General features: G+C 31.5%; 1 protein-coding gene across 3 annotated transcripts; it reads right to left on the reverse strand.

Moving 5' to 3' along the window:
• Positions 1 to 1541: 1541 nt before the first annotated feature.
• Positions 1542 to 17628, reverse strand: LOC128167149 (CDK5 and ABL1 enzyme substrate 1-like). 3 transcript variants are annotated; one of them, XM_052832699.1, is made up of 13 exons: positions 17229 to 17618; positions 13502 to 13590; positions 13247 to 13343; positions 10885 to 10965; positions 10206 to 10323; positions 9571 to 9688; positions 8188 to 8268; positions 4975 to 5078; positions 4366 to 4472; positions 4217 to 4253; positions 4001 to 4063; positions 3493 to 3597; positions 1543 to 3048 (listed from the first exon to the last, which is right to left on the reverse strand). In XM_052832699.1, exons 1-13 carry the CDS (start codon positions 17579 to 17581, stop codon positions 2908 to 2910), a joined length of 1494 nt encoding a protein of 497 aa, XP_052688659.1. In that variant the 5' UTR covers positions 17582 to 17618; the 3' UTR covers positions 1543 to 2907. The 3 variants fall into 3 exon arrangements, with proteins under 3 accessions (XP_052688662.1, XP_052688659.1, XP_052688660.1); XM_052832702.1 differs by lacking the exon at positions 10885 to 10965 and having other exon boundaries at positions 1542 to 3048; positions 17229 to 17628; XM_052832700.1 differs by lacking the exon at positions 8188 to 8268 and having other exon boundaries at positions 1544 to 3048; positions 17229 to 17609.
• Positions 17629 to 17640: the final 12 nt, after the last annotated feature.

Below are 17640 nucleotides of genomic sequence, written 5' to 3' on the forward strand. Positions count from 1 at the left end.
TTTTTCCTTCAAAATTGGAATCAAACGTTGAATAAATAAGATTATCACAGAAAATTTACTCGCTGAGTAAGAAGAAATCACTTTCTTCCATGAGAGAACATGCACTAATAATCTCGATATTTTTTTTGTTTTTAGTCTAAGAATATAATGATGAATTGTAGATTGAAAAAATGAGAAATATTGTTGTTCATACGCTTTGAACTGAAAGTAATTACTGTGTTATGAGTATGTTTTCCTGAGAATTAAACAAAATTTTTTTTTAGGGTAAAATGATTTAGAGCACTAGGGAATTAAGCACAAATTCTTACAGATTTTAGTAGTACCGGTACTCCGAATCCTTCTTTGATCTGACATGTACAGGAGATATGTATGAAATTTTGTTAACCATAAATATTTCTTTGTCCCCAATACAATTAATGTTTTCCATCAACTTTTATCTTAAAATAAATATGCAAGGTAACATCCTGATCAAATCAGACCTTTGAGATCACAGACTTAAGAAAGGTAAATAAATATAACTTGTAAAAACATTTGTTAGTTTCATTAGCTAAGCAAGATTTTCACTATCTTATGGTTAATTAATTTCAGTTTCAGAAAGATCTTTTATCCAGTAAGGTTAAAATGGTGATCTCTTCAACTGATTTCTACATCCTATGAAAAAAAAGATATTTTGTTTCACTTAAAATTTTTTTTTTACCTGTGGCATCTTAGCACTGATTGGTTAATAAAACAATGCTCATTGACATCAAGATATGTACAAAAAAAAAGTTAATGTACAGGCACACACAAAAATAATAACACATATAGTCTCTTAATTAGTCTCTACCTCGTGATACTGAGGTTGGCCCTATTTGCATTGAACAAGAACGTACACATTATTACAAGAAAATACATACATATAAATAGCAAAATACTCTGTGATATCATTATTTATAAAAACATCATATAAGTACAGTGTATTTACAGTAAGTTTGAATTAAAAGAAGAAAACCGATAACTTCTTGTTAATGATATGGTATATGTACATGCAAGATGATATTGTTCGTCAATTTACATGATTAAAGTGTGACTAAATTACCTATAATGGTACTTATACACTGAAGGTATGAATATGTAATGAAGACTTGTAAAGTTTGACACATATTTTTCGGAAAGAGAAGAGCAGTTCCTGCATACCGCAAACAGAAAGCCGCTCACTGCTTCTCTCTAAACTGTTTAAAGGAGAAAATAAGAAAAATGTTGCAGACTTTTACAGGGAGATCAATTTTTGATATTAATTTCATTCATGTTATTGCACAGATGCCAAGAAAAGACCAGTTCCGGCTAACCTTGTAAGCTAACAGAAGTTCAGTGTGTGTGTGTGTACTTGAGTTCACTGTAAATTTTGCATGCTCAATGTTAGGGTATAACGACTAGTTACACTGTATTACAGCCTGGTTTGATGGAATGAGATGTAAGAACATAATACGCCAAAACAAAACTATTGTTTGTTTGGAATTGCCTCCCACCTCATTGAAATACCCCCCCCCCCCCCCCCTTAGCAGAAAACAAAAAGTTTTTTTTATGTTGAGATTTTTATTTTTTATAAATTTTGATTTAGTTAAACTTTAAGTTTTAGAAAAAAATCCTCTCCCTGCCTCCTGGGTCTAGAAACCTCCTCTTGGCGGCAATTCCAAGCAAACCAATTTTTAAGGATGGCATTATTGACTATTAAAACAAATGAGATCAATACTACTGACAACATCCAACCTAACTTTGGTGTTTCATTTTACAACCTTGGAATGTAATATATGCAAGCATAACCCAAGTTGTAAAATTGTCAATATCTCTCAAATTAAGAACGTATACATAGTTATCATAAAAAATCTTCAATTCTGATATAAACTCTTGGACAATGAAAGTTTGTTTTCAATGCATTTAAATAAAATCACGTTCTGTTTAAATTTCCTTCCACAAAAAGCTAACAAGTTGAATGAATACATATTCCACAAAACGTCTGATCATAAATAAAACAAAAAATTATTCATATTTATACAAGCTTTGTTAACTTCAATGAATAATGACCATTCATATCTGGAATTTAACCAAAGTATGCAACAAACATGAAGGGGAATATGAGAGAGATAAAAATCTGGTTCTAACAGTTAAACCTGTCTTATCTGAAAACCACATATTGTGAACATTGTTTATAATGAAACACATCCTTATTGCTCCTTACTTTTTAAGATCGGTGTCCTTATACTTAACATTTTTTCTCTCCATTAATTAGTTACCGTTAATAAAATGTCAGATAAGACAAATTTTACTGTACATATGTACCGTATATTACAAATCTGAAATCAAGTCTGGAATGATGAAAACAACAGGGGTTACAAATATGATTTAGCAGCCATTAACTTTATGATATCACTGGTTTTACCCAAAGATGTCTGTAATATCCACATGCATAGAAGGCAACATATATTTGAAATTGAAGAGGAAACAATGAAAACTGGAAAATTTGGGGCTTTAAATTATTGCTTTTAACAAATATAATGAAATCAGCTGTGTTAAGAAAAAAGATTTGTTAATGATTTGGGATTTTACAGAAAGCTGATTTCTTTCTGACTTGAAACTAACTTAAGACTCATCAGGTAGTTTAATTTGAGTCAGAACCCTGACTTTAAAAGTAAGGCAAGCTTATTCAATAATAATAAGTCATATCCTACATCCTACAGAAAAAAAAAATAATGACTATTTCTTTTTGAGACGAGTAAAGAAGTTAAGTCTCGACATGCGAGACAACTTAACATTGTCGAGTCTCGTTGACTTGTTGTGTCCCGTTGACTTCATGGGTGACTGAACATTGTCCTGTCTCGTCGACTTTGTGTGTTGACCCAGTGTCCGTAGAGATGGGTCAGAACTGGGTCAGGACTGGTAGAGCAGTCTCTGGTAGTGGGGAAACACCTCGGTGTCGGACACGTGGAGGGAGAACTCAAGGGCCACCAGACACGCAAACTCAAACACCAACAGCTCCTTCCTGGGCAGACGGAAGTCCTCCTCTATTTGCTACAATCAGTGGAGTATGAAATATTACAAACATGCTTAATTTCAAATGCTTTTCAAATTTTGTAACAATTATTGGATTAAGAAATATTGTAAACATGCTTAATTTCAAATGCTTTTCAAATTTAGCCTTCTTATGTTTTTCCTCATGTCTATTACTTCAAGTTTGCATTTATGTAAAATTAAAACAGAAAAAACAGTTTGGCTCTAAATATGATAATCTAGCTACGTTAACATCAATAAGTTTTAAGATTGCAGTAAATATTGAATAGGCTCATTAAAATAAGTTAGAAGTAATCACTAATTTAGAAAACAATATGAAACATTAGTTTACTAGTATATTGGTAATTCATTTAATAAATTTTACTTCATTTCACTGAAAAATTGTACATTTAATGCGCTTTTCTTTTTTGAAGGGCTAAATGTAATGACACAAGAGTGACCAACCATGATGAGCTTTGTAAGCTCCGCCCCTTTGATGTCACTCAGTTTGGCAGCCAATAACAGACTGGCTCCAGCACATAGCTTCCTATTCTGCTTATTAATCATCAGCTACAAGTAATGAAACATAGAAAATGAGAAGAAGAGATGAAGATTTTCACTGAAAATGCAATACTGTAGATTCCTAACTAAACGCAGGGTATTAATATCCGCGTAAAATCACGAGAAGCACATCTCACAGATTTTAGAATCTTGCATTTATTTTTCGGACTCACGTAAAATAAGGAATCTACAGTAACATTTAGCAGTCACTTTCAATAACTAAGAAAAGTCAAGGTATTTATCATCAATTATAATATAAAAATACAATAGTATGTTTGGAAGTTGATACATGTACAATGTACATGTCAAATAAAGATATTTGACTCTGTTATACATAAAAAGTACAAAAGTTAAAATGAGTTATATCTTGCAGATTATTTTGTAATGTCAAATGATGATAATTGTAACATACCTTTAATATCAGTTTCTCAAAATAAACATATGCTTGGGCCACGATCCATAGGTCTAAACCACACTGAAAGAGGTAACACAAAAATTTAATGGACAGTGTCACAAAAAGAAACAACAATTTTCTTTCTAAATCACCAGGATTTCTAAAGAAAATTTGGATTGGTTTTATGTAGATTCATGTTAAAATCAATCATAAGAAAATCTTCCATAATTTTACCTTGGTGTGTGTTATCACTTTTAACTCCCTCTTAATGCTGAAAAAATCCAAAATAATACAATAAATTTTTCCTATACTATTAATAAATATATGTATAAAGTGAAAATCTTTTTCTTAACACAGTTTTTCATAACTTTCTTTTCTCTGACCTTCTGAGCTTGGTCAAGGTCAGTTGAATGGCTGGGTATTTCTCTCTGAACTTTTCATTGATCTCTTTCTTCAGAGTTGAAGGTTTCACATAGTCTATCACTGAAGTCTGAAACAAAAAAAAAATAAGAAATCAGAAAGTTAGTAAAAAATTTTTACATGATATAAACATCCACCAGTATCAAAGAAAATTTTGGAATTCTCCAAAATAATAATGGTAACATTTAAATAATATGTATAGAACTGTAAATTATGCAAGGCTGACGTCCATTTTAAATATGGCTGCTATTGTTGTTTTGTATTGATATGCGCCGCTTAATTTTATATTATTTACATTTTTGATTGATGACACTTCACATTTTATGATTTGAAAATGTTTTATTGATGTCTGCAAGTTGTCAGAAACTCATATGGCCAGTCTCACATACACTAACTCAGTAAACATATGCGTGGCTTCCAATGGGTTGTATTGTATGCAATACTGGCCGTGGGTTTCCGACGATGTCTGCATTCATTGATAATTGAACATTTTGAAAGAAACACAGTCTTGGTAAATAAAGTTCAATAAATTCTAGATGATCTTTATATTCATGAAGCTGTTGATCACTCACCACATAGGAGGAAAATGTCAGCAGAGTCTTGTAGCTCCCACATTGCAGCTCACGGTCGTCCAGTGCATTGGGGTCGTACCAATCAGTTGTGGCCTCCTCTGGAACTGTGAACACAAAAACAAACACACATAAAGACACAAAAACACATCACAGACAAAAAATCATTTCAGAGTACTCTGTATGAATCTTTCAACAAAGTTAAAGCCAAACGTTCACTGCAAAAAACCATGGACTTCTATTTTTTAATAAATTTTGTGCAGATAGCATGTCATAATACATGTGCTGTATATAATTCATTGTGTATGATGGTACTACGCGGGCATGTTAAGGCTTCCCGATGGATTTTACAGCGATGTGTAGAAAGTCACTTGTCTGTACTTCATACGATATGATGTCATAATTAACTTTGACGTCACGATCTGCATTCCTGTCGATCGTTTACAGGGAATGTTTCTTAACGTTAAAAGTGAATTATATCAAACCAGTATAATTCCGCATGTTTCCTTTACATAAATGCTGCCGTTAATGCTACACGTTCAGAATTCATTCATATTAAAACCCAGTATCAAATAATCGGCAGATTTAAAACTTCGTTTTAAGTAAAAGACTATTTATAAACTAGTGGTTTGGAGACTCTCCCTGTTACGTGTAAACAACTAAATGAAGAAATTTTAATGCATGTAAAACCAGCTTACCCAGGTGAAAGATCAACACAATTTTAGAATATTTATCGTAAAATTGGTAGAGAATATAAGTACCATTGTGAATCGTGCTTGGGAAACCCACGGGTTTACCCCAATTTCTTGTAAATTGCTCTTGATTAGTAAAAATGTGCATTATTTTGATGATTTTGTGTAATGTTTCAACAATATCTTCCATAAACGAAATATCTATTTCTTTCCCAAGCAAGAACTTCAAAGTATATGACTCAACAAAGGATTTTTCTTAAAAATATGTATGATTTAATGTCATTAATCACCTGCGCCGATGCGATTTAGAAAGATCATTTGCAATACATGTATTAGGATTCGCATGTCACGTGATTGCAAAGTACATATGACGTCACAAAAATGCATCAAATATAATGTTTAACATCGGTGTCAATAAATGTAACATAGATTTTAAGAAATACTCCCGGTCAAAGTATTTTTGCGATGATTCAAATAATATCGTTTTCCAGCCGTATTTTAGCATCGGGACGCCTTAACATTGCTGCGTAGGTCAAAAGTGAAATTGGGAGTAAAAGTCGTAAGAAAGGTAATAAGTATGCTAAAAAAAAAAGATGGCATTGTTTTTACATGTTCATAAACAGGTACAATTTTTCCTGCTGCATATATATATCACTTCACTGAACATGTCTCATACAGTCTTGTCACTTAATTTTTCACAATGCTATCTTAGACTAGCATCTTCAACTGTAATGTCATCATTTTGTGTTCCCTCTAGGAAAAATGTTATCATTGAAACAAATGTTCTTTAATATCTTATATTCCATTAACTTAACATGTTTAAATTTATCCAAACCTTGTTTTCGAAAGTTGTGTTCACAATAAACCATACATGTTCATATTGTAGAATGTGTTCATAGAGTAGATAGTATGTTCATACTATGAAATTTGTTCATACTGAAGCTGATGGATATATCAAAGCATATGTTCATACAATGGCTAGTGTTCATATTGAAGCTTGCGTAAATGTTCATTCTAATTTACTATGCCATGAGATCAGTCCGAAACTTGTTCATATTATAGTCCTTGATCATACACTGCATTTCATAGTCTTCATTCCACCAAAGAAAATATGACATAGAAAAGTATAATTACATCATTCAATAATTGAAAATTAAAAGAAAATTGTTTTGATTCATTTTTAAAAAAAATAATTAATGCCCTAAGTCATATGCTCTACAATATAGTTAAGTTACATATTCCTAGTCATTATATACAGACTAATGTGGACAACTTCAAAGTAAAACAAGTGCTACTCCATTATTAGTACTAAGGTACATGTAGTACACATTACTTTACAGCCATATCTGTTTTGGCATGTTAGTAAACACATACATCTAAAACCAACTAAGTTTGACATCAAAATTAACTCAATATAGATGATCATCAAAAAAGATTTTCTTTTTGTAAATTCAACAATTAAAAAAAAAATAGTATTGAAAGATAAAAAGTAAATGGAAAGAAAAAATTGAAACTTTTTCTAAATGTTAAAAATTCAAAGAATTTTGAATGATGAATTTTAAAATTATAATTACTGGTACAAACAAATTGAATGAGTTAAATTAAGGTTCAATATAAAATAAACAAACATAATCCCTGAACATACACTCCCCTCCCCTGACTCTTAGGGGACAATTATCTTTTGTATCCCCCCCCCCCATATTTTAAAAGTATATTCATAAAATTCATAAATCCAAAATATTTTAAATATTTGATTTTTTCAGATATGTATACTGAACCTCAATATTTGAACATTAATTCTAAGATTTTCTTTAATTGAATACACACTACAAATCGATAGTTACAGATTGTTCAGTGTTAAAGATTCGTTGAAGATGAAGGGAATCATGCATTACAAATGGCTACTACACACTATATTCTGGTAACTATGGTGATAGGAAGGAAGGTCTAGCAAAGCAAATGTAAGCACACTAAACCCTTCAGGCCTTCTTGTTTAGCAACAATTTAATTTAATTTAATTAATTTTCTTAAGTTTGAATTAAAATTTGTTTTTTGACAGACTTTTTTTTATTAAACTCTCATGAAAGGAATTGAGCTGCTATAGAATCATAGTCTTGCTATGTCATTTAACAGAACATTATTTAGTTTGAATAGACTATCTAGAAAAACTCAATATTTACTTTATCATATTTTTTGTTTTGCTCAATTAGTCAAATTCATCAAAAATATGTCAGAAGGGGGAATAATTGCAATTTGAATTTCCCATAGTTCCATGCAATTAAAAATATTTTTGCTTTATAAACTAAAAAAGAAAAAAAAGACACAATTTACTGTCCTCCAATTAATATTTTTTTTTAATTCCATAGAAAAGGAGAAAAGAAATGAATTTCCAACATCCTACTAAAAAAATTTACTCTAAAATCTTGATTTCCGATTATCTGTAATCAATTGGAGATAAATCGTTTAATTATCAACCGTCCCTAAACAAGAAGGCCCGTTGACACCACTGTTCCAGACATGATACCTTTCTCCAGTGACGGAGCGTTTGACGGTCGGTGTAGGAGCAGATTGGGGTCATGTGACCTACTCCTGGTCAGCTCTCGACCTGTCAGATTTCACTTCAGCATTTTAATTTTGCATTTTTTAAAAACTCCAAATTACACAATGCAATGACATTACATAACAAAAGTCACCTTGTTTTGATTTTTCTGCCGTGACATTGTATAACAATAAATTGGATGGTTACAAGGCTAACAAAGCGATAATGCTATCTCTATCGAGTAAGACTAATCCCGATTTGTCCTAAATAGAGGTCATTTATATCATAATTATTTGTATATGATCTAATACATGTATTATCACTTTGGGGACAAACAATGTGCAGAGCATTCTATACAACACATGAAGTGACTTAAAACTACATCAAAATTAAGTTACGTTTCAAGACGATCTGCATCCCATTTTGAATGCTTTGTTTGATTTTTATAAAATCAAAGGCCTAGAGCACAGAAAAGAACATTCATACCATTTCGGAAACACTGATTCTTAGTATAGTGAAATACTGTACTAGTAAAATATTATTAGCACTTTTTTGTGTGTTTATTTTTCGATGCTATATTATTTCTATCTCTTTTATATTCATTGCTGATCTTTCAATATAACTTTAAATAAGACCCCCTATAACATTATGCATTTAACCGATAATGAAAACTAATACATTATGCATTTAACCGATGATGAAAAGAGATGTCACCGGCATTTCTATTTAATACCATGCATAAAAAATAACCTATATTTATATTTTGAACCCTAGACTATTTCTAAACAGTATAACATATCTACCAATATCAGTAGAAATGTTTATCAATATTTCCCCTTGAGATGAACTCTAAGGTCGATTTACATAAATACCTGTCACATGTGTGGCCATGTACCGTATTAACAATCGGTGCATGTACCTGTTTTATATCGCTGATTTACAAACTGACCTACAACATAATGCACCTCAATAGAAGGAAATTATCAAGTCATTATCAAGGAAAATTGATCAACAAAATGTGTTAAAAAGTTCCTTCTTTAGAGCATTATCGGTATATAGTACATGTATTTTGTTGTGCTTACAAAATAAAGGAAAAAGCATAACTTCATCCATCATTAAAAAAAAGTTTATGCATAACCCAACAATCGATGAATTTCTACTAAAAGCCTTCAAAGCCTATAATAAGCCTATTATATGGTACATGAAATAAAAAAAAAAAACAACCAATAACATAAATACAATATAAGAAACCTCCAAAACATAAGAACAGCTTTTAATTCTAAGTGGGAAAGGCTGGGAATATGAGAAATTTTATGGCTAATAAAATGATATGGTTTTTTGGTTATGGAGTGTGTGAAAATTTTTTACCTGCAGTAAGATTTTGATGGCTGGGGGCTGCTTCCATGGCATTCAATGGCCCCCTCTCTGACGAGACCCTCCTAAGGTGCGATTTTGAGGGTACCAGGAAATCTGCATAGGAGATGTCCTAAAATGACAAAACATGAGCTGTTCATCATGCATTTACAATATCTCCTGTTCGTTTTCATAAATATGCGATAAAACTGTAGACAGGGTTATTTTTACCCCATCTATTTTTTTCTTCCATCTACATATCCAATTCACCTACGGTTATATGATGAATACCGACACTCTTTCGAATTAACACAGTAATTAAATTTTTTTTTTAAATTCGCCCAGTCTTCAATTTGCTCACAGATGTGGGCGAAAATAAAATGGGGCAAATATGTCCCTCTATACAGGATACCTGTATGTACCGGTAGCTGAGCAAATTATTTCAAATTCAATTTTTCTTTAAAAGTACTGCTTGTATACTATATTGTACTAGTTCTAGTAATAAAGATAGGTACCTGTATCCATTTAGTACCAGTAAATAAACAATCTCAATCAGTGACTCCACTTAACAGTGTATATACTTCTAACATATCAGAACACCTCCACCCACCCTCCTTCCATTTTTGAGACATAAACTGGTCAGTTTTTACCTGCCCCTCCTCCACCTTCCCTATGGCATGGAGACCCAGGTAGAGCAGCCCCTCCTGGGACAGTGACCTTGAACCTGACCCTGACACAGTCCTGGCCCTGGCAAAGATTTCCTCGTCTCTACAAATGTACACCAACAACACAGTAAGAAAACAACATTGTAAATTAAAAAAAAAAAAAAATCTTTATCAAATAATATTTTTCAAGGGTTTAAATATTAATGTTAAGCAGCTTTAAAGCAAGCTTAGTATTTTCCTTTTTAAAAGCTACGAATATAGAAAATATAAAATCATGTATAACATGTATAAAGTATGACAAACGTTTTGTTTGTACATGTGGATTAGATGATTAGATTTATTCACTACAAGTATCAAAAATAATGTTTTCTTTTTTTTGTTTTTTTTACGTCTACACAGACACTAACTTAGGTACAATAAATACACAAACCGAAGTTTTCTATCTACTAACAAAAGGTCTAAATCTGATTATCAATAACATGATACATGTAAAGATAAAAGCTAGTTATGAATAATCAACGTCCTAAAATGATTGCATAAAAAGTGAGCAAAAGATGGTGATGAGCAAAAACATGATCACACAGCCCTTCAAGGTAACTGGGCTTAAACTATCAAATGGCCTTGACCTTTGTTCTTGACCTTTTGTCCTTGAGAGTTGACCTACCTGCGCATCTGTGATTTACGACTGTACATCAGGGTTGAGGAGACAACGAAGGGGTTTTTCTTTTTTGAGACAATCATCAACCTTGTAAAAAAAGCATGCGTTCAGAGATGAGATAGGAGAAGAAATGCAATCTAGGTACGTGTAATGTAATTGTAGCAAACTGTTATATCAGAGAGAAAAAAGTTAATTTCTTCCTCATGCATAAATGAAAAACACACTTGATATATGTATGAAGATTTTCCTTGGTATCAAGTTTTTTTTAAAGTTAGATCAGTTTTTGTTCACTCTTTATTTTAGGTCATATTTTTCATAGATTGTACAATCGAGTGCTTAACATGAAGATGTCTATGTAGAAGTTAAAAAACTGGCATTCTGTACGAGTATTTCAGCATTGTTTATTGTTGAACATTCCATCAATGAATGCTGTATGTGCTGTTATAGTACAAGTGTGTTCATGTGCATTTATAAGTAACATGCTAACAAGATGTATGGTTTCACACTTTTTATCAAATTAATTAATTAAAAAAGCATAAGATTTGTATCAAAAATAATGAGAAGACGGCAATATATAAAAAAAATAAAAAGAAGCGCATTGTGAGCAAGTTAGGAGCCCATCCTAGCTGGCTTTTTAACCTTTGAGCTTTAAGCCGACTTGAACTGGTTATTGTTTCTTAAAATAAAAGCAGAGCCAATATCAAATTGTAACTGCTAAATGCCATATACTAAGCTGGCTTTTGACCTTTGTTCACCAAAACTTGAACTTGTAGTAAAGAGAGAGCCATTAAATTCAAAGTGGTGACTGACAAGTCAATGTGCAATGTTCCAATGCTTCACAATAAATGTCCTAGTCATTCTGTGTGATGTAACGGTTATTAACACACTCGTAACCACAAAACAAAGTCATCATAGTTCATTCCTGTATATAACATCCGCCTAAAATCCTTTGCCTGCTGTTATTTATGAACAGACATTCAAGCCATTAAGTAATATTGACCAAAATGATTGATGGAATGAAATGTACAGTATTGTTGTCAAATAGCATCTACATTACCATAAAGAAGATAATTCTAAAGTAACTGTATGATATTTGTTAATAGAACTGCATGTTTAATTGGAAGATGTTATTCTATTAAAGGTTTAAGTATTTCTTATTGCTATAGTGCTATATAAGCATTATATGAAAAATAAATCAAACCATCAGGTACAATTTAAAAAGTTAATATTAAGAATTAAGTTTACTGTTGCCATCATTTAATGCTTATTAATGATAAAAAAAAATCCAAAAAGGCTTTAACAGAGGCCAAGTCTAATTATTTATACCCTAAATATATTTATAAAATTTCTTGCATGTAATATCAAATATTTTAAGATAAAAAAAATATTTATTTACCACCCCAATTACCTAGACAGTCGTCTGGAAAGTTATCAATTTTTGCGATTGGACCCTATATAAGGGCCCTGTTGAAAAAGCGCTAATTATATGTATTCATATTTTCTGCACATTATTTGTATTTCTGCACTAGGATTTCTTTTTCTTTTATATATGTGAAAACTAGTGTGAAAAGTCACCTAACGGTGAAATTAAAATGTTTATCTCATGGTTTGCCAAGTTGGTCAAGGTAAATATCAAAAACAATTTTTTTCCCCAACTTATTGACATATTGCGGTAGATGTCAGATGGCATATAAAAATTTATTTTTAATGCAGTAACATTTTTAAATTGATTTTATGTTTCTCTTGATGCTCTGTCAATAAATTCTTTATTTGATAATCCAATTCCACCTGAAATAAATGAACAGATCTGACTTTTTTCTTCAACTTTATGCTTAGTTTACAATACTGATAAGTGATGAAGCATGTTACCCTACCAAAGTCTTATAATCACAATTTCTCAACCAATAAACATTACATATAATGTTAATTTTCTATAAAATACATAATACAAAAGAAAGTTATAACTTAGCACATACGGCTGTATGAAAAAACTAAAAAAGATGTGCTAAGTCATGCGCACTCGAACTGTACTCGGCCTCGTTAAGCTAAAAAGAATTAAGTTCAGTGACTGTCACTATTTAGACAAAAAAAAAATTCAACCAATCACAATGTAATTTTTTCAAAGCAAATGTTCATGAAAAATGAAAATGTCATTGTAAATCAGGATACATATGACAACACTGTCAATCAAAACAATGCTAACATGTCTGCATAACAACATTCAAGTCATTTTTCATGCAAATCTTGGAGAAGAGGAGTGATCTAGAGAAAAATATCAATGCTGATGGGGGAATTTTTGCAGGTGAAACAAAGTTTGACAGGTACGAGACTTTCTACAACTCTGAAGGCAGCAAAAATAAAATGGTACCTCTCATTTGCGAGCAGCTTTCGTGTCTCCGTACTCATCTGTCGAAGGTCCTTCCCTCGGAAAATAACGTTTCCTTCCTGTCGCGGACATTTCTCTTCTACAAGATTGGAATTGTTGCTCATATTATTAATATTGTAACATAATATCCTCAACTGACAGACCTCAGTTGATTTGTATATCAAATTGAAATGTATGACCCACTTCTCATTATATTGGTTTGTGTTGCCTTGGTTACTCCATGCAGCCTTATATTACCTGGTTTGTCAGGAATGTCTTTGGGAGCATATCCAATTCCGGAATCTCTTCTCCATCTCTCCCTCTCCTCAAAAATGCTGACTGCAATACTGAGGAAAATAATTAATAAAAACAATTTTATACGGTATCATTCAATTCACATGGCAATCAAACAATTTTTAAAACCATCATCATCATCATCATAATCATCATCATCATCATCATCATCACCTTAATCATAATATACTAATCAAGAAATTTTTTTACAAAGACACTATGCAAAATTTATTCTAATAGGGTATAAAAGTCGCACAAAGATGGGGTCCAAATAGAATCATTAAACGTTTTGATTGAGTTCTTAGTCTTTTAATCTTTGTCCTTCCTTCCCAGCAATGCAATTAACAAATGCTCGAAAAATACTGTACAGTATCAAATATTTAGGTAATTACTAGTTTTTCTAGTATTGTGGTTGGCAATAAAACAACTTTGACAAATCTTTTGATTAATTAAACTAATCTTTATAAGATTTATCCTGAGGAAATATTTTCAAGTATAAATAGAATGGAAGCAGCCTAAATAAATCTTTTACCAAAGATTGGAGAGTACCCAATAGCATCAATAAAAATAAATATTAAACACCATTTAATACAATGTTTATTGATTGAAGATTTTACACAATATCATATTGTGCAAAATGTTCAATCAATAAACATTGTATTACATACATATTGCATTTTTATAATCACAAAATAGTTTTTAACATTAAAATAAACCCCCTAATCCTCTTTTAATGCAAATGGGTCAAATTTTTTTTTTTTATCAAGTGGGTCACATTTTTAATAATCTTCTCAAAAACGTGCATGTAAACACGTTTATGGATGTGACCTACTTTGCAGTTTCTTTAAAAATGTACTTCTGCAAGTAAAACTTTAAATATATGATCATATTAACAAATTATTCAATATTGATTAATAAGACTAAAGCCAATATGAACAATGCCATTCATGCTGATTGTTTAACCTTTGGAAGAATTGCTTTTGTTGCGATGTTTTTGATCGCGTTATCGTTCAAAATCTAAAGTCATTGTGGTATATCAACACTGTGTATTAAGCTGGCAGACGGTCAAGGTTGGATTTGTTCGACGAGAGTCAACAACAAGGCTGGATATGTTTATCTACAAGTATCAATAGGCCATTATAGGACGTTAAATTGATCAATAGTTCAATTTTTGAATTTTGATTACAAAAAAAATTAAATGGAGGTGGGGGGGGGGGGGGTGGCAGGGTGGGGGTATGCATCAGCCCATTCCTGAATTACACTCTGTACTCTGAGGTACATATATCACAGAAGAATTATTCCAAATCAAACAATGATCAAATAAATATCAAGTAAAACTAAATAATTTTTTAACTAGCTTACATAGCAGATTCAAATAAGTCAACTGTTAAAATAATTAAATTACTAACAGTTAGCACTCCCACACAATTAAGCCTTATATTCATCATAATGTAATAACAATTAATTGAATTAAATATACAAATCATTAAATGACTGTAGAAGTTACAAAACAGAAGAATAATTTGTTTACATATTCTTCAATTGATATTCAGATCTTTTTAGAATAAGAAACATGTTTTTTTTCAAAATTGATAATCTGCAAACTGCTCGAATGAATAAGATTTCCAGGAACTTGATATAGAAAACCTGTATGACTCACAAAGACTTTGTTTTCAAACCGAAATATAAAACCAGTACTTTTGTATTGTCAAATCTGTACACACAACACATATAGAGTGAGGTGGAACAACATATTTGTGACACCTTTACGTGCATCTAGAAAGTTTGTACATTTATGACGCAAGTTGTAGGTATACAGGTGGGATGTTTATGTCAAAAAATGTCTCAATTGAAATGAATTTATGACTGGTTAATTGACGTAGGAAGAGGGTTGGTAAGTTCTAGCAAACAGAATAAATTATTTAAAAGTAAGATATTTAAATATGACTCAGATATATGTTAATCATATCAACTAATTAATTTTTTATATCTAAATAAATTGCATTTCCAAAGGCCAAAAAAAAGTGGGATCAAAGTTACATAGTGTGGATTGCTTTAACTTTGATGGAATATATAGATGTTCAATAAAATCATTTAATTTATTGTGTGTCAGCAGTAAACAGCTGGATTCCAATAGGCTTTACAAATAAAGGACATATTTAACACACGTGTTCAGGTTTATTAAAGAACTCGTATTATACATCTAGGTCTTTAATATTAAGTCAAGAAATGGAACATTTATCAGAATAATCTTTACTATCAAATTATAATGTAGTGTTTATTGTTTTATTTTATTGTTTAATATCAAGACCAGTATCTCTTTGAAGTTGTTAAGCTTTGTTAATAATATAATCTCTTGGCAGATATAAATTAAAGAAAAAACCAAAACATCAAATATGCCTGAAGATTAGAAATGTATGCCAAATGTGTTTGCATAAAACTGCAAATTATGTAACTGCATGAGAATTAACCAAAACCATTCAAAACAACAACAAAAATCTAAAAGTTTTAAAAATACTTTCCCGTCCTTTTTGGGTTTTTTCCCCACCAGATAAATAAAACTACGCACATACATGTATAATGTATGTGTTTAAACTATTTTTGAGAGTTGTTGAAAGGTTAACAGGATTTTAAGGGTGTACAGTGACAAGACATTAAGATGTTATGCACACTGACATAACAGTCTAGACTCGTATACACTGGCTAAAGTCTTGTACAGCCTTAGGGTCCATTAATTCATTTCTTCACTATCAATATACTCAATTGGTAGCACAGGTGCTGCAGTGTATTCCAAATGAAATGAATTATGTGTTTTGTCTGTATTTTTTTTTTAACTTAAATGAATTCTAAATAAAGTCTTTCTATTGGTTGGTTTTCCTAAAGTGAAATTGCACTACATTCAACCTAATACTATTCATGGCATCGAATTAGTCTTTCAATACGATTCTTTTAATCCTATTTGTAGAAAATTAGACTTAAAGAATTTACACCATCTATAAGTGACCTAGTGAATGAAGTGTGTATCATGTCACACTAGCCTCTGAAAACACTTTTTACCATTTCCCTGTCATGTGTGACAAATGAATATTATTTATTTCCTGGCATACAGTTGTAGTATAATGCCTGCACCACAAATGCCGTAGGTGTTCCCTCATTTAGACTTCATTGTAGGGTCAATGAGGTCAAAGATGACTCGCAATTCCAGTATATATCATATATTAAATCCAAATATAACATTATACATATATAAACCCAATGTAAGGATTCAGGATCCGCATGATAACCACAATATCTAAATGAATCCCACTGTCTTGCATGAGATATATATGAACATGCATGTCCGTATATTTGTACCAACTTATCAACTCCCAGTCAGATAAGCGATAAATGATGTTTTCTTTCAATCAGACTTTTGTCTACCAGTGATATCACACATAATTCAAGATGATGAAGGATTAAATGATAAATGACATTTTTTTAAAATAAAAAGTCTAAAACATAGGCTCATATGAAATTGACATACAAATACAAAATATTGTACGCATTTGTATGTTAATCATTCATGGTTTCTTGAACTTGGTCTATCTTTCCGACAAAAATCAATGACCACTGGTCAAATAGCTGACTGATACAGAACACAAATATTGACCTCCATCTTACGTCAAATTTGACCCCCTTTTTAATCACGTACCTTCCCCTTTTTCCTTTGGAAATATTTCTCTGTAAGTTATTCACATTTTCATTTTTTTGGACGGATTTGTTGTCAGATATATTATTTTCAACCGCTGATAGAGCGGATACTTTTCGAGTTCCTTCTAAACTTGATTCACTTTCATCCTCACAAATTTCTTCTGCACTCGATTTATTTATGTGATTTTCCACTTCTTCCGTGATATCATCTTTTAGACGTTGGTGTTTTGGATTGAATAATGGGTATTTAGTATCCCTGTAGGTTCCATCTAATGAAATGTTTGACAGAAAATTAACAGCGGCTATTCTTCGTCTTGATCTCCTCTTTTGTTGTTTCATGCTCGCTGTCGCCATATCAAGTAATGAATAAACTGCATGAAGCCAGAGGTGTTCGGTATAAATGTTCCGAACGG

Source organism: Crassostrea angulata, chromosome 10, assembly GCF_025612915.1.
Source record: "Crassostrea angulata isolate pt1a10 chromosome 10, ASM2561291v2, whole genome shotgun sequence".
Taxonomy (NCBI): domain Eukaryota; kingdom Metazoa; phylum Mollusca; class Bivalvia; order Ostreida; family Ostreidae; genus Magallana; species Magallana angulata.

What these genes read in the sequence shown, in the direction of transcription:
- LOC128167149 (XM_052832699.1), bottom strand. Translation starts at nt 17,581, where the DNA reads ATGGCGACAGCGAGCATGAAACAACAAAAGAGGAGATCAAGACGAAGA. An exon ending in AGACATTCCTGACAAACCAG is followed by an intron (nt 13,344 to 13,501) that starts GTAATATAAGGC and finishes CCAATCTTGTAG; the next exon opens with AAGAGAAATGTCCGCGACAG. An exon ending in TTGAGAAACTGATATTAAAG is followed by an intron (nt 3,598 to 4,000) that starts GTATGTTACAAT and finishes CATTACTTGTAG; the next exon opens with CTGATGATTAATAAGCAGAA.